At 39.4% G+C, this 18,147-nt stretch overlaps 1 protein-coding gene across 1 annotated transcript in view; it reads right to left on the bottom strand.

Annotated features, from left to right (window-relative positions):
• MCF2L2 (MCF.2 cell line derived transforming sequence-like 2) overlaps positions 1-18,147 on the bottom strand; it is a 258,201-nt gene that overhangs the window by 40,145 nt on the left and 199,909 nt on the right. Inside the window, exons 17-21 of the mRNA XM_049628514.1 lie at positions 11,920-12,035; positions 10,686-10,755; positions 5,947-6,039; positions 4,850-4,942; positions 1,186-1,257 (exon numbers count right to left, since the gene is read on the bottom strand). Coding sequence (XP_049484471.1) covers positions 1,186-1,257; positions 4,850-4,942; positions 5,947-6,039; positions 10,686-10,755; positions 11,920-12,035 — 444 coding nt within the window. The remainder of the gene's footprint in view (positions 1-1,185; positions 1,258-4,849; positions 4,943-5,946; positions 6,040-10,685; positions 10,756-11,919; positions 12,036-18,147) is intronic.

Raw genomic sequence — 18,147 nt, 5'->3', positions numbered from 1 at the left:
TATATATATATATATATATATAAACATCAGGAAAAAACCCCTCAACTTCCTTTTCGTGACTCAACTGCTCCTATTCCCTCTCCTTCCCATTAACCCTCCTCCCACAAACACAGCAGGTAGTTACTTTTACATTGCATAATATAGGGCTCAGAAATATCCTTACAAATATTACTAAACTAACTTAGGCTAGCTCCCCTTGCTCCAGGCTATAAAATTATTATCTGTATCTTGAGCTTCTCTTAATTTGAAGGGGTCCCTACCATATATTCTGAGCAGGGAGGGCATACAAATGACTGCTCCTCGTGTTTTTCTTGTTAAAACCAGAATATTTTATAGGAAATTTAAAAGAAACCCCACTGGTAAGTCACAAATTTCCTGTGAAATGTGGTATGTGGTATGGCTCCCATCTCTTCTTCTTCTTTTTTAATGTTTTATTTATTTTTGAGAGAGAGAGAGTATGAGCTGGGCAGGGGCAGAGAGAGAGGGAGACAGAACCCACAAAGCAGACTCCAGGCCCTGAGCTGTCAGTAGGGAGCCCGATGCGGGGCTCGAACCCGAGAACCACGAGATCATGACCTGAGCCCAAGTCGGATGCCCAACCGACTGAGCCACCCAGGCGCCCCTCATAATCCTACCATGCAGGAAAACCACAGCTGAGATTTTATCATATTTATTTCCAGTCTTTTATGTATGCATTTTACACATTCATTTAATTTCGTATTCCTGTTAAAACATTTTTTTAAGTTTATTTATTTTAAGAGAGAGGGAATGTGAGTGGGGGAGGGGCAGGGAGAGGGAGAGCCAGAATCCTAAGTAGGCTCCATACTGTCAGTAATGCAGAGCCCAAAATGGGGCTCAAACCCACGACCCTGACATCATGATCCGAGCTGAAATCAAGAGTTGAAGCTTGACCAACTGAGCCACCCAGGCACACCTCCTGTTAAAATATTTCTATGTGAAGGAAAGAAAATGTATTACTACTTGTCCTGTCACAAACCTCAGGTTGAAATTGCCTTTAATTGTTTTGTTTTTTCTGTGACTATAAATTATAGGATATATGCTATTTTAGAAAATATAAACAATAAAGATCATAAACAAGAAAAACAAAATTGCCATAAATCCTTCCAACCAGAGACAGATACCATTGACAGTTAGTTATATAAGCTAATATTTAATATACAGTACCTTAGCCGAACCTCCTTCCTGGTCTCCTGGGTCTATCTCCCAATCCTTAGGAGTCTCAAAGTCCAGCAGACCCTGCATTAACCCAAAAGCATTATTGGAAATTAAAAAGCAAAATGCCAACTAAATCTACCATGTCAACAATCTCCAGCAAATGCCAAATCAACAGAGGATGTATGTAAGTTTGTGTGTCACACGTAAGGGTGAAAGAATGGCACAGAGTTCTTTCCACAACCAGAATCATACTGGAAACATTATTCTGGAGCCTATTTTTTCCCACTTAACATATCACAAACATTTTTCCATGACATTATGTTTTTGTAAACATGTTTTTTAATTGCAGACTGTTGCATTCTGTAGATAAATCATAATTAATTAATCTCCCTACTATTAAACATTTAGGTTCAATAATTTTTACTATAATAATAATCTTTGTGCATTTTTCCTAAGGATAAATTCCTAGAAGTGAAATCGTCAATGTTAAAAGTTTTGATGCGTATTTCCAAGTTCTTTACAGAAGGACTATGTTCCCACCAGTCATATATGAAAGCTTGCTTCATTAGCCCCACCATACATGGAGTATTAACATTTAATCAAAAAGTGTTGTCAGTTCAATCGACAGAGAAATTCTACCTCATTGTTTTAATGTGAATTTCTCAAAGAGCAGGTGAGTTAGAACTTTCAAAAACATGTTTGCCATTAGCATTTATTCTTTTGTAAACTGCCTATGTCCTCTGTTCATTTTTTTATTATTTTCTTTTTTATTTCAACTTGGAAGTATAATTGACATATAAAACTGTTAGGTATTTAAAGTATAAAGTTAAAGTATATATGGTATATATATTTGGTACACATATATATTGTAAAAGGATTGCCTCCATCTTGTTAATTAACACATCCATTACCTCACATATTTATCTCTTTTTTTCTTTTTTGGCAAGAACATTTAAGTTCTACTTTTAGCAAATTGCAATTATATAATACACTGTTACCAACTACAGTTACAATGTTTTACATTAGATCCTCAAGCCTTATTCATCTCATAAGCTGTAAGTTTATACCCTTTTACTAACCTCTCCCTATTAATTCTTTTTTCTAATAGTAGTCTATTTAATTTTTGTAAAAGAAGAAAAATGAATATCGCATGACTTGCATTACACAGGAAATCAGCACAACCACCTATTCTAGAACATTCTTCCTGTAATAAGCAAAATTTACTGTAAATAAATAATGTACCATTTTCCAAATCATATATATCTTAAAATCTAGGCTAGAAAAATTCTCTACATTAAATTTGATAGTTTCCATACATAGCCTATTTGACATAAATCATGGGCTCAATAAAAGTGAATTTCTGTTGTCCCTAAATGCATCTATTTTTAATATATGCTAATATACAATATATTTTTAATCAGTTTGCCATGACTCATTAGACATTATGTACATTATGTACTCAAAACTCTGTTCTGACTGTTAATTTTCATAATATCTCAGGAAAGATATTATTTCATAGGTATCATTTCTTTTTGGTTCTTTTTTTTTAAATTATTAACTTCTATGCACTCATTACTAGACATGCTGACCATCTGTCATGTATCTATCTTGCTTATATGATATTTTACCCAATTTTTCAGGTGTCTATTTTTAATGGTATAATCTATCATTTCTTTCCCTTATTTTTGTACTAGGGAAAAGCTTTCTCAGACCAGGATCCCATGATCCTTTCTAAGCCATGAGACGATCAGTCAGACATCCATGTTCTTAAAGAAGTTGATGGTAGGACTTTCAGAATGAGCTCTGTCCCTCAGGGTGGAGAACACTGGAAAGTTCTTCCTTCCCTCACAGGCAGCCCAGTGGTCTGAACTTGTTTTTCCAGCATGCAGTGAATGGGAAAAACTGGTTTGTCTTGAGTGACCTCCCATGGTTTCACGCAGACGCCCGAGGAATATTTTCCAGTGATTCTGTCTCTTATTTCCTCAGTGAAATGAAGTAACAAAATTCTCTAATTACTTTTCACCTGGACTACCTCATTTATGCTCCCAAGAAACATACCAGGAAAGTACTAGTACTACCTTCATGTTACAGTTGAGGAACCTGAGTCAGAGAGAGGTTCAGTAATTTGCCTGAGTCCAAGCAGTCTGGAAGCGTCAGAGCTGGATCCACACCCACCATGGCTAACTCCTCAGTCTGGGTTTCTAATTACTGTGCCCTGTGGTCCTCCGGCTATGGTACAGAACTTCATCATTGTCTCAGCATCACTTCTGTGGGAAAACTCGAGCACCTCGGTACCCGATGCCCCCAGACGGAGGTGGTGAGGACCCCCACTTGTCTGGCTCCTTCCTCACGGGGCTCAGTGGTAAGACTTGTCCAGCTTAGATGACAGTAAAGATGGGACGGTTACAGGAGTGTGAAGCCCTGAATGAACACTATTGAAACACACTCACAAATGCCACTCGTGGAGGGAGGCAGTGGGCATCACCCTCATTCCCACACCAGTGTGACATCTCTGGGTATAAAACAATGGCTATGTGTTCCCGGAAGCTTCCCAGGGGTCAGCACTGAGTGAGCTCTCTTCATGCATTACCCACTTGCCCCTCACACCAATCCTGTGAAGGAGGTTCCAGTATCTCACACAGGAGAAAACTAAGGCCGAAGAGGTTCAGTAATGCCACAGCAGGTGACGGCATAGCTGGTCCAGCCTCGGCTGAGGCTGCAGATGCAAACCGAAAAGGGCACCTTTTTCTGAGGGCAGAATGTTAGGCAATGAGCTTAACCTCCCTGAGCCTCAGTTTCTTCATACACCAGAGACTTTCTGGTGCATCTGATTGTGGGGATTAAATAAGAAATTTATATGGGAAGGTACCCAGTAAACAGCAGGTGCTTGTATTTTTTTAAGAGATGGTAACCACTGGGCAAGAGCTGCTCATAAAGGTTAACTCAAAACACAACATGGAGAAGTGGCTGAACCTTTCCCTCAGCTCACACATGGGGAGGCAGCCTGACAGCTCCTTCTGTCCTGTTTGGGTGTTTGGGAGTCCTCTCCTGCAGGTGTGCTGATGTCAGAGAACCACCTAGGTGTTCAGCAGAGCAAAATTCATTCTGTTATGTTGCTCTTGAGAAAGATCTCTTAATCTAGGGGTGGAGGTAGATGTTGCAAAAAGAGAAAAGACTCCGGTTTTGCCTTCTCCCTTCCATTGCTTTAATGTACATAAAATTGTGACTTTGAGGAAAATCACATCTCTTTTCTGAAGCTCCTTGCCTTATCTGTAAAATGGAGCCGACGATATCTTACCTGCCGATATCTTACATGAGAATAGAATCTCTGGCTGCCTCCCTACCCTCTCAGCTGCCAGCAGTGTGGAGGGACTCCTTTCACCCTTTGCTCCCAAGAACCTCTCCAGCCCCAAAGCAGCCTCCTTAGAGATTCATGCCTTGGGCTGCATGTCGGATTAGCCAGGCTTCCAGGTCCCTTTCAACTCTCTGATTCTTTGGTCTTACTCCTCACTGAGGTGTGCTGCTTTAGACGTGGAGGACAGAAAAAGCCTGGAGGATAGACCTATCTTCACATTGGGAAGATAAAGTCATAGCTCTACATGTCTAAGGAAAAGAGCACCACAGCACGTGCATGTTTTCCCAGCACAGGAAAGCACTGTCTCATTGACTTTACCTTTAACAGCGTCTGGTATTTTAGAAGCCTCTGGCTTGGTCCTCTAAGATACTTAAAAAGAGGGATATTGTGATCCAATTGGCGCTGGCACACCTTTAAAAGCCAAACAGAAACAATGTGAAACAAAACAAACAACACCCAGAGAGAACAAAGCGGCAGCATTTGAAAACAAGAAATAAAGCGGGCTCCTGTGGAAAAGAGGTACACCCGTGTTGACCAGCTTTGTAAAGCTATTGAGTTGTTGGATCCCTCAGGAACAGTATGTAAAATGAGAGAAAGGGGAAAGAGGATGGCTTGGCTAGTAATTGTATATGCAACTAGGGAAGCAGGACCATTTATTTCTTTTAGAAAGCAAGTCTGTTAGAACGCAGTGGGGCACTTCAAATCCTGAAAAAGATGCAGCCTGTGTTTGAGTTGGGGGTGATGTTGTCTATTCAGCTCATTTTGAGTCTGGAAGACTTGATGACTTATGTGATGACTGATGAATATCATTCCAGGGAGCCCATTTAAAATTCCCCATCCTAATTTGAGAAACCTAACAGAAGACCATGGGGGGAGGGAAGGGGAAAAAATAGTTTCAGAGAGGAGGCAAACCATAAGAGACTCTTAAATACAGAGAACAAACTGAGGGTTGATGTGAGGGCCGGCGGAAAGGGGAAACGGGTGATGGGCATTGAGGAGGGCCCTTGGGATGAGCACTGGGTGTTGTATGTAAGCGATGAATCACGGGAATCTACTTCTGAAACCAAAAGCACACTATATACACTGTATGTTAGCTAACCTGACAGTAAGTGATATTTATGAATGAATGAATGAATGAATCAATCAATCAATCAATCAATTCCCCATCCTACAAGAGGGCTCTGGTTTGCTCACCAGGCTACAGCTGCTCCTCACAGGCCTGTCCCATAGAGACCCAAGGCAGCATCAAAACTTCCAACACAGAATTTCAAAATAGGAGAGACTTTTAATAAATATAAATTCAAATGCCAAATTCCCCTGCCTTGTTCATACTTCTGATTTCTTTAAATACTTGGCGCATGCAAACATTTCTCAGGGAAAGCAATTTGTGGGAGACTTTGTGGTCTCAACATTACCCCAAAGAAGGCGCAGTCTTGACATTCTTGCCAGATTGCCCTAGCTCGGGGCAGATTCTTATGGTATTTAAAATACATTTGAAGATCTTCTTTCTGGAAGAGGAAAAGCATTGGAACAAATTAATCAGGTGGCATTTTTCAGGAAGAGAATAGGATGATACTGTTTATTCATTCGAATATTCAACAAGCCTGAGTATTTTCATGGTGTGAGGAACTGGGGGTGTGTGATAACCTTATGTTGGGGTGACTGTGTGATGGGAGGGCAAACAGAGGGCTCTAAACAGCCACAAGTACTAAGCACGGACATGAACAGGGTGCTGTGGGACCAACTACAGGACTCTGGTAAATCAGTTAATTCATAAACCGGGATAGGTTTTTCATCTCCATCCTTCCTCCTCTGCTCTTTACCCAGGACATCACTGTTCCCCCAGAATAGCTCTGCAGTGAGGGACAAAATTGACAGAAAAGGTGCCAGTAGCTGATGGCCCCATCTTTCTCTCTCCCTGTCTTCCTATTATGATCATCATGAGCCAAACCTAGGGGGAAAAAAACCCCAAGAGACAGCCAAAAGGTACAAACACCCCAAAAGGAAAACATGGCAGTTTGGACACAGCAACATAGATCTAAGTCCTTTGGGCAATTCTCAGAGGAGCAGGCTCTGCCTCAGACATCACCTTCCACCTATAGCACCAGACTCCAAGATGGGAAAAATTACACGACTATCCTAAGGCTAGAGATGAAAGATTCCAAGTGCTGTGTGGCCTATTTCTTTTTGCCTCAAAGGCCATGAGAGATGGGCACATACCTATCAACAGCCCAGATAGAAAGGTTGCCCAGATAGAAAGGAGTCAGCTTGCCAGCTCCATCCACTCCATCAGTAGGACCTGGCCCAGAGCAGCTGCACTTGTCATAAAGCCTGTGCCACTCTGGTTAGAGAAGCCCATGTGGCTGCATCCTCATGGACTTCTGTGTCCCTATGCTTCTCAGGCCAACTCTTGATGTCCCTCATGTGGACACAGGTTATTTCTTCCCTCACAGCTTTAGCTAGGTCTATTCTTCTTCTCCTTCTCCTTCTCCTTCTCTGTCTCCTTCTTCTTCTAAAGTTTATTTATATATTTTGATAGAGAGACAGAGAGTGAGTGGGGAAGGGGCAGACAGAGAGAGGGAGAGAGAGAAAGAATCCCAAGCAGGCTCTGCACTGTCAGTGCAGAGCTCGATGTGGGGCTCGAACTCACCAACTGTGAGATCATGACCTGAATGAACTGAAACCAAGAGTCAGACAGATGTTCAAATGACTGAGCCACCCAGGCACCCCAAGGTCTATTCTACTTCCAAACACACTGCTGTAGTGAATGCTTTCTGTTTCTGTAGTTCTCCTTCTCTCCTGATGGATTGTAAGTGGTCATTTCACTTCACTCCAAGAACTTCAGCAACTCTGTCCTTTGCTACTCTCTCCGGGAAAAACTACATGCGTGTGTGTATGGAAGGGAGATGACCCTTGAGGAAATGTTGTTCAGACAGGTTAAGGAACTAAAATAATAACTCTGAGCTTAACAATATGTTCATTATTTATTCACTTGAGAACTATCTACCGAGTGCCATTGATAAGCCAGGCACGGCTTCCAGAGCAGAGCAACCTACACATGGGGAACATTCGTGCCATACCAAAAGCCAGGCTTATAAAATACTACAAAGTGATAAAGGCATCTCACCCACATTGGGTCCGTCAGAGCACAAAACACTGGCCTTTAGCACCTAAAACAATTCAAGGTTTCACTGCTTTCAACACTAACCACAAAAGGATTCTTTTTTAAAAATTTTTTTAAGGTTTATTTATTTTTGAGAGAGAGAGAGAGAGAGAGAGAGACAGAGACAGAGACAGAGACAGAGAATGAGCAGAGGAGGGGCAGAAAGAGAGGGAGACACAGAATCCAAAGTAGGCTCCAGGCTCTGAGCTGTCAGCACAGAGTCCAATGATGGGCTCGAACCCACAGACTGCGAGATCATGACCTGAGCCAAAGTTGGAGGCTTAACTGACTGAGCCACCCAGGTGCCCCAACTACTAGAGGATTCTTAAAAGCTGGAGGAGATTTTGGAGGTCCAGCCCGCCACTCAGAAAACAACCTCCACAGTCAGCCACCTTTCCCCAAACTTTCCCAGTAACAGAGGCAAATGGTTCTCCTGATGGATGCTGAGCAGAAACCTGTGTTCCTATGTCTGTGTACTATGTCTGCACTTTGAGCAATGCAGAACATTATAAGCCTTCAAACACCAAAACACAACTGTTGACCTAAATTTGCTCTTCAATCCAAAATTCCTTAAAGAAAGGATATACACTAACCAGCAGCATAAGAAAGTGCCTGATTACCCTCACCTTCTTATAGAATAAATCAGGAGGCTAAAAAAAATTGCTACCAAAAATTCATATTCACACATGATTGTTTATGCATTAGGACAGAGCCTCTGGTGGTGGAGTGTCCAGATTAAGTTCTTGGCTTTGTCACTTACAAACCAAATGGCCCAAGTTCAGTGACTTAACCTTCCTATACTTCAGTTTTCTCATGTATTAAATGGGTTTATGACAATAGTCAACTATGATTGCTGTGAGATTAAATGAGATGATGTATTAAAACTTCTCAGCAAATGCCCAATATAACATACAGGATACCCAATAAATGGTAGCTATTGACAAAGCACTTTGTACTTTGTAGAACCCTTCTGCATACACTATTGTATTAGATCTCCACAACAACTTTACATATTGGTATGATTAAGCTTATTGTATGGAGAAGGAAAGTGAGACTCCAAGGGTTGAAGGGATTTAATGTGAGGTCATGCAGATAGCAAGTGGCTCAACTTAGACAAGTTACATTCCCGACTCCCACCTCAGTGCTCTTTCAGCCATGTCTGAAAGCATGCTCTTTTGTGCCATGTCAGATCTCAGAGCAAATGGAACTCAAAGTAAACTACTGACAAATGTTATTCTACATAGAGCTTGGCCTCTGGGGCAGGATCTTCCTGGATTCTGCAAGCTATAGAGTCTGATTAAAACACTTGGACAGAGCAATATTTCAAAACTCATCTCCACAGAATTCTGCAAATGCTACTAAGAAAAGGTCAACTGTTGTGGTACATAATGGTTGAGGGGCCCATCTTATTAGCTAACAAATACATAGCAGTAGCCAATTCCCTCAAGGAGCCTCAAAGAATAGGTGGTCATGGTTTTTAATTACTCCATTTGTCCCAGACTAATAACTTTGTGCTTGGGAAGAATTTATTACCTATATTCTGTCTCCAACATCATAAATCATTAGGATTATATGCAGCATTTAAATGCAGGTCTGGATGGAATAATTTCTGAGGTTTCTCCCAAAATGGAGGACTATAGAAAGCTTTGCAAAACTTTAGGTGAGGAATTCTTTTAGGAAAAGATGTTTTGTCAGCAATTCCCTGACCATTTCATTATACTTGGACAGTTTTTAAAATAATATCCACTTTCTCCCCACAGGGTTCTGGCCTTTTCTCATTCAACAATTTAAACAAGTCTTTGCAATAATGACATAAGCAATTATAAAATATTTCTAAACTATGAAACTAGATTTCACATTGGTGGTTTGATGAATACAAAATTGCAAAACAGTATAAAACACTAATAATGCTATAAAAGTAACTCAAAAAGGAAATTAATCAGATTGAATACAAAATCATTTTTAGTGTATCTTGAATTCTGGCACTTGATGAAAAGCCTATGATGAGGCTGTGGTGGAAAGCTGATACCGGGCCAAGAAAGGTCCTTCTAAGCCATTAGGAATGCTGAAGGTTGAAGGCTCTGCCTCTCCATTATGTCAAAGGCCTTGAAACCTGGGGATTTTTATTTTCTTGCTGTCAGTTTATCACAAGTACTGCTCTTAGACTTATCAGCCATAATTTGGATTGTTTAAAATTTTTTAAGCTGTTTGAGCTGTTGTGTCAGGCTCACAAAAAGAAAAGGAAGGAAGGGAATGAAAAGAAGGGCTGGTTGAGAGAGAGAGAAGAAATGGGAGACTTTGAGAGTTCAGGGCATGAGGATCATCTGCATAGTCCTCCCAAGGGAAGAAAGTACTTGGTGGGGAGTGGTACTGGGCAATACATTTCTCTGTGACAGCTTACAGAGTACCACTGGACGAAACAGCCTATTCACTGCCCAAAGGAAGGGTGCAGAGAGGGCAAAAGGGAAGAGGTGTGGCAGCAGGGAAGGGGAAATAATCAGAAGTATGGTGTTGTAGGACAGGAAATCATAAACTTGGTGCTAAGTATATCCTCTATGTTGTATAAATAAATAAACAAACAAATAAATAAATAAAATGGAAGAAAATACATTTTTTGAGACTTTTAGTTTAGCATCAGTACTTCTCTTGACAGTGTTAATACAACTTTAGTGAGGAATTTAAACCTGCTGTGTGATTCTTGTTTGAAAACAGCTCAGTCATTCAGAGCAGGATCATCTGCTTTGCAGGGGGTGGGGTGGGGGGCAGTCTTCCGTGTCACCAGGCTTTACAGGAGGCCAAGCTTGTAAGTTGCTCCCACCTGTCATATGAGCTTAGTCAAACTGGACTCATCCGACTCCTGCTTTGCACTCAAAAGGCATGTGTAACTCTTTAGACCATTGATATTTCCATTTGCCCTTGCCTCATACACAGAAAATTAAGGGTTAACTTTAATCACATGGTTGTTTCGACTTACTGGGAGCACAGACTTACTCTCTTGAGAAAGCAACGCGCCAGAAGTGCAGGGTTTTCGGTGCACTTTTCCAATTCTTTTAGAAAAGTCCTAGGGAAAGAAAAGTATAATAATGTTTTAATTTTTTTACATGTATAAGGTTAAAACTTTTTAAAAGTAAAATCATATAAGGTTTTAAGAGGTCTTTAGAAAAATGCTGTTTTCCAGGCTTTGTTGCTCTTGACTCATTTTCAACACACCGATTTGGGAGAAAAAACATTCTGTGACATTACTAGGATTCCTTGAAACTACCTACAGCTGTCCTGATCATTCTAAGCACTAGCTATAGATAGACAAGATGCAATGATGCTCCCTGCTACATGATAATAACATTAATAAGAACTTCTGCTGTTGCCGCTGCTACTGTTAATATCACTGAGAGCTTCAAGTAAGTCAGGCATAAGCTAAGTACTTCATAAACAATATCTCATTTAATCATCCACCAAATCTTGCAAAGTCGGGTTTCATAAATATGAAACCTGAGTTACATAGAGGTTGAATAACTTTTCCAGAGAAGGTAGCAGAAACGGGATTTCCATTTCACTTTTGTGTCTGACCAATGGACAGGAGACATGTTTGAGAAGCAACTGTGGTTCACTTCACCAAGCAGTCTTTTCCTTTTCCATCAATTACATGTGTGATTTGGGGTTACTATATTGAGTAAAGAGAGGAAACGAGCTGCAGTATCATCTGTGAAATGAAAGGCTGGGAAGATGATTTCTAAAGTCCCTTCCTCCTCTAATTCTCTAAAACTCAACACCCAACCAGCCCTGGGCTACAAGGACAACTTGTTTAACCAGTTAGCATTTTCCAACACCCTAGCTCCCAGCACTACCCTATGACAGTAAGTATGTGGATGTGTGTCCTGCTCATCTTTGTATTCCCAATGCTGAACACAGTGCCTGACATAGTACAGGTCCACAATAAAATGCTGATGCATGAATAGATAAATAAGCAAAGGAACATACAAAAAATATTACCTTAATGCCTGACACCTGGTACATGCTCCATTGGTGCCTTTCCCCTTCTCCCTCAGAGATCTGTGGCACTTCTTCCCTCCCTCTCATCCCATCCCACCCCAACCAAATCCACGGACTCTGAACTACTTGCTTAAGCCTAACAATGTCTAAGCATGTTCATCTCCAAATTCCATCAGTCTGATTTCCATTGTTCTTCTACTTTCCATTTTTCCTGATAATATAAATTATTATATACCTGTTGTGAAATTCATAAAGTTCTCTAATATTCCCAAAGAGAAGCTCCTTGTTATTCTGAAGAACATCTGGAATCAGATGCTTCAGCCAAATAAAATCCATTGGAGTGATATATCCCTGCAGAGGTGGAAACAAGGTAGGTTTTACAGGTAGGAACATATGAGAGATGATCTGAATTAGCTACTCCAGGGACCAAAACCCTAATAATTAGGAAATATGGTGTTTAGAAAAATGCTGTTTTCCAGGCTTTGTTGCTCTTGACTCATCTTGATTGACAGTTATCTCCTGAAACCCATTCCATCAAATGCTTTCTTTTGATATTATGTCCTTCGTGAGTCCATCTTCAGAAGATGGTTAAATGGCAATGATAATAAAACGGCAATTTATAGAAAGAAAAAAAATGTATTTTTAAAATGTTTATGTTATACAAGTCAAGTGTGAAAGCCAAAGACTTACCCATCATTTTACAACCAAACACAATTACTATTGTTTTATTATATTTCCTTCATAACTTTTTAAAAGCTTATTTTATATGGCTGTAATCACAGTAATCACATGTAATTCATATTCTGTTTTTCCACATGCATTTTGGGCTAAGCTTGTAAAATTCTACATATATTGTTTTTACTTTTATAAGCATTTTTCAATGTTGCTATATTTATTCAAAATAATTATTTTTTAAATATAATTTATTGTTAAATCAGTTTCCATACAACACCCAGTGCTCATCCCAACAAGTGCCCTCTTCAATGCCCATCGCCCACTTTCCCCTTTCCCCCACCCCCCATCAACCCTCAGTTTATTCTCTGTACTCAAGAGTCTCTAATGGTTTGCCTCCCTCTATCTCTGTGAGTTTTTCCTCCCTTCTGCTCCCCAAGGTCTTCTGTTAAGCTTCTCAAGATCCACGTGAGTGAAAACATATGGTATCTGTCTTTCTCTGGCTGACTTATTTCACTTAGCATAATACCCTCCAGTTCCATCTACGTTGCTGCAAATGGCCAGATTTCATTCTTTCTAATTGTCAAGTAGTATTCCATTGTATATATAAATCACATCTTCTTTATCCATTCATCAGTTAATGGACATTTAGGGTCTTTCCACAATTTGGCTATTGTTGAAAGTGCTGCTATAAACATTGGGGTACAATTGCCCCTATGCATCAGCACTCCTATATCCCTTGGGTAAATTCCTACCAGTGCTATTGCTGGGTCATAGGGTAGTTCTATTTTTAATTTTTTGAGAAACCTCCACACTGTTTTCCAGAGTGACTGCACTAGTTTGCATTCCCAACAACAGTGCAAGAGGGTTCCCATTTCTCCACATCCTCGCCAGCATCTATAGTCTTGTGATTTGTTAATTTTAGCCACTCTGACTGGTGTGAGGTGGTATCTCAGTGTGGTTTTGATTTGTATTTCCCTGATGATGAGTGTCATTGAGCATCTTTTCATGTGTCTGTTGGCCATCTGGATGTCTTCTTTGGAAAACTGTCGCTCCATGTCTTCTGCCCATTTCTTCACTGTATTATTTGTTTTTCTGGGTGTTTTGGTAAGTTCTTTATAGATTTTGGATACTAACCCTTTATCTGATATGTCATTTATAAATATCTTTTTCCATTCCACCAGTTGCCTTTTAGTTTTGTTGTTTTTAGTGCAGAAGCTTTTTATCTTGATGAGATCCCAATAGTTCATTTTTGCTTTTAATTACATTGCCTTTGGAGACGTGTTGAGCAAGAAATTGCTGTGGCATAGGTCAAACAGGAACTTTTTCCTGTTTTCTCCTCTAGAGCTTTGATGGTTTCCTGTCTCACATTCAGGTCTTTCATCCATTTTGGGTTTATTTTTGTGTATGGTGTAGCAAAGGGATCTAGTTTCATTCTTCTGCACGTTGCTGTCCCGTTCTCCCAGCACCATTTGCTAAAGAGACTGTCTTTTTTCCATTGGATACTATTTCTAGCTTTGTCAAAGATTAGTTGGCCGTATATTTGTGAGTCCAATTCTGGGTCGTCTATTCTATTTCATTGGTCTATGTGTCTGTTTTGGGGCCAATACCATACTGTCTTGATGATTACAGCTTTGTAGTAGAGGCTAAAGTGTGGGATTGTGATGCCTCCCACTTTGGTTTTCTTTTTCAACATTACTTTGGTTATTCTGAGTCTTTTGTGGTTCCTTACAAATTTTAGGATTGTTTGTTCTAGCTTTGAGACGAATGCTAGTGCAATTTTAATTGGGATTGCATTGAATGTGTAGATTGTTTTGGGTAGTATTGACACTTTAACAATATTTATTCTTCCAATCCATGAGCATGGAATGTTTTTCCATTTCTTTGTATCTTCTTCAATTTCTTTCATAAGTGTTCTATAGTTTTCAGCATACAGATCTTTTACATCTTTGGTTAGGTTTATTCCTAGGTATTTTATGATTCTTGGTGCAATTGTGAATGGGATCAGTTTCTTTATTTGTCTTTCTGTTGCTTCATTATTAGTGTATAAGAATGCAACTGATTTCTGTACATTAAATTTGTATCCTGTGACTTTGCTGAATTCATGTATCAGTTCTAGCAGACTTTTGGTGGAGTCTATCAGATTTTCCATATAATATCATGTCATCTGCAAAAAGTGAAAGCTTGACTTCATCTTTGCCAATTTTGACGCTTTCGATTTCCTTTTGTTGTTTGATTGCTGATGCTAGAACTTCCAACACTATGTTAAACAACAGCAGTGAGAGTGGACATCCCTGTCGTGTTCCTGATCTCAGGGGGAAAGCTCTCAGTTTTTCCCCATTGAGGATGATATTATCTGTGGGCTTTTCATAAATGGCTTTTATGATGTTTAAGTATGCTCCTTCTATCCCTACTTTCTCGAGGGCTTTTATTAAGAAAGGATGCTGAATTTTGTCAAATGCTTTTTCTGCATCTATTGACAAGATCATTTGGTTCTTAGCCTTCCTTTTATTAATGTGATGTATCACATTGATTGATTTGTGAATATTGAACAAATCCTGCAGCCCAGGAATGAATCCCACTTGATCGTGGTGAATAATTCTTTTTATGCTGTTGAATTCAATTTGCTAGTATCTTGTTGAGAATTTTTGCATTCATAGTCATCAAGCCTGTAGTTCTCTTTTTTGCCTGGGTGTCTCTCTGGTTTGGGAATCAAAGTAATGCTGGCTTCATAGAATGAGTCTGGAAGTTTTCCTTCCATTTCTATTTTTTGGAACAGCTTGAGAAGAATCGGTATTAACTCTGCTTTAAATGTCTGGTAGAATTCCCCGGGGAAGCCATCTGGTCCAGAACTCTCATTTTTGAGATTTTTGATAACTGATTCAATTTCTACACTAGTTATGGGTCTGTTCAAATTTCCTATCTCTTCCCATTTGAGTTTTGGTAGTGTGTGGATGTCTAGGAATTTGTCCATTTCTTCCAGGTTGTCCAATTTGCTGGCATATAATTTTTCATAGTATTCCCTGCTAATTGCTTGTATTTCTGAGTGATTGGTTGTGATAAATCCATTTTCATTCGTGATTGTATCTACTTGAGTCCTGTCTCTTTTCTTTTTGAGAAGCCTGGCTAGAAGTTTATCAATTTTGTTTATTTTTTCAAAAAAACAACTCTTAGTTTCATTGATCTGTTCTACTTTTTTTTTTTTTTTTGGATTCTATATTGTTTATTTCTGCTCTGATCTTTATTATTTCTCTTCTTCTGCTGGGCTTGGGGTGTCTTTGCTGTTCTGCTTCTAGTTCCTTTATGTGTGCTGTTAGATTTCATATTTGGGATTTTTCTTGTTTCTTGAGATAGGCCTGGATTGCAATGAATTTTACTCTTAGGACTGACTTTGCTGCATTCCAACGGGTTTGGATTGTGGTGTTTTCATTTTCGTTTGTTTCCATATATTTTTTAATATCTTCTCTAATTGTCTGGTTGACCCATTTGTTCTTAGGAGGCTTTTCTTTAACCTCCATGCTTCTGGAGGTTTTCCAGACTTTTTCCTGTGGTTGATTTCAAGTTTCATAGCAGTGTGATCTGAAAGTGTGTATGGTATGGCCTCAATTCTTTTATATTTATTGAGGGCTGTTTTGTGACTCAGTATGTGATCTATCTTGGAGAACGTTCCATGTGCACTCAAGAAGAAAGTAAATTCTGCTGTTTCAGGATGTATAGTTCTAAATGTATCTGTCAAGTCCATCTGGTCCAGTGTATCATTCAGGGCCATAGTTTCTTTAATGACTTTCTGTCTAGATGATCTGTCCATTGTTGTAAGTGGAGTATTAAAGTCCCCTGTAATTACCATATTCTTACCAATAAGACTGCTTATGTTTGAGATTAATTGTTTTATATATTTCGGTGCTTCTGAATTCGGTGCATAAACATTCATAATTGTTAGCTCTTCCTGATGGATAGACTCTGTAATTATTATATAATGCCCTTCTTCATCTCTTGTTACAACCTTTAATTTAAAGTCTAGTTTGTCTGAAATAAGTATGGCTACTGCAGCTTTCTTTTGACTTCCAGTAGCATGATAGATAGCTCTCCATCCCCTCACTTTCAATCTGAAGGTGTTCTCAGGTCTAAAATGGGTTTCTTTTAGACAGCAAATAGATGGATCTTGTATTTTATCCATTCTGTTACCCTATGTCTTTTGATTAGAACGTTTAGTCCATTTACATTCAGTGTTATTATTGAAAGATATGGGTTTGGAGTCATTGTGATGTCTGTAGATTTCATGCTTGTAGTGATGTCTCTGGTACTTTGTGGTCCTTGCAACATTTCACTCACAGAATCCCCCTTAGGATCTCTTGTAGGGCTGGTTTAGTGGTGATGAATTCCTTTAGCTTTTGTTTGTTTGGGAAGACCTTTATCTCTCCTTCTATTCTGAATGACAGACTTGCTGGATAAAGGATTCTCAGCTGCATATTTTTTCTGTTCATCACATTGAAGATTTCCTGCCATTCCTTTCTGGACTGCCAAGTTTCAGTAGATAGGTCTGCTACTACCCTTACGTGTCTACCTTTGCATGTTAAGTCCTGTTTATCTCTAGCTGCTTTCAGAATTCTCTCTTTATTCTTGTATTTTGCCAGTTTCACTATGATATGTCATGCAGAAGATTGATTCAAGTTATGTCTGAAGGGAGTTCTCTGTGCCTCTTCTGTTTCAATGTCTGTTTCCTTCCCCAGATTGGGGAAGTTGTCAGCTATGATTTGTTCAAGTACACTTTCAGCCCCTTCCTCTCTCTCTTCTTCTTCTTCTGGAATTCCTATGATACAGATATTGTTCCATTTGATTGCATCACTTAGTTCCCTAATTCTCCCTTCATGATCCTGGATTTTTTAATCTCTCTTTTTCTCAGTTTCCTCTTTTTCCATAATTTTATCTTCTAATTCACCTATTCTCCCCTTTGCCTCTTCAATCTATGCTGTGGCCACCTCCATTTTATCTTGCATCTCACTTATAGCATTTTTAAATTCATCATGACTATTTTTTAGTTCCTTGATCTCTGCAGCAATAGATTCTCTGCTGTCTTCTATGCCTTTTTGAATCCCAGCAATTAATTTTATGACTATTATCCTAAATTCTTGTTCAGTTATATTGCTTATATCTGATTTGATCAATTCTTTAGCTGTCACTTCTTTCTGGAATTTCTCTTAAGGAGAATTCTTCCATGTCATCAGTTTGGCTAATTTTCTGTCCCTTATGAGTTTTAAAAGCTTGTTACGTGCTCTGCACCTGTGAGCACTGCTATATTAAAGGGGGGCCATACACCATACAGGGTCTGGCCCTTCAGGAGGTGTTTTTTTGGAGGGTGTTACTTGCTCTCCGTTATTGTGACTTTGGTTATTTTATTTCCCTACTTGTAGTGATGTTTTGGACCCTCCCAGGTGTGCTTTGATTTGTTCCTTGAAGTAGCCTTGGAAAGAAAAACAAACAAACAAACAAACAAACAAACAAACAGCAAACAAAAACACACAAACAGACAAATAAAACAAACAAACAATCCAAAAGCAAAAAACCAAAAACACCAACTATAAGTAAAGAATAGGGTGGAGGCGGTGCTGATGGAAGAGCACATACAAAGAGAGAAATGACAGGGGTGGGGAAAAGAAAAAATAAACATTGAGCAGGCAGAGAGACTAAATGGCTTAATCCAGAGAGAGAGAAAGGAAAATAAAGAAGGGGGGGGGAGAAACGATGATAAAGTTATGTAGACAGAGAAACTATACAGCTTGAGTATTCCAGA

This window comes from Panthera uncia, chromosome C2 (assembly GCF_023721935.1).
Source record: "Panthera uncia isolate 11264 chromosome C2, Puncia_PCG_1.0, whole genome shotgun sequence".
Lineage (NCBI taxonomy): Eukaryota > Metazoa > Chordata > Mammalia > Carnivora > Felidae > Panthera > Panthera uncia.
This window is presented reverse-complemented; position numbering and strand designations above follow the sequence as displayed.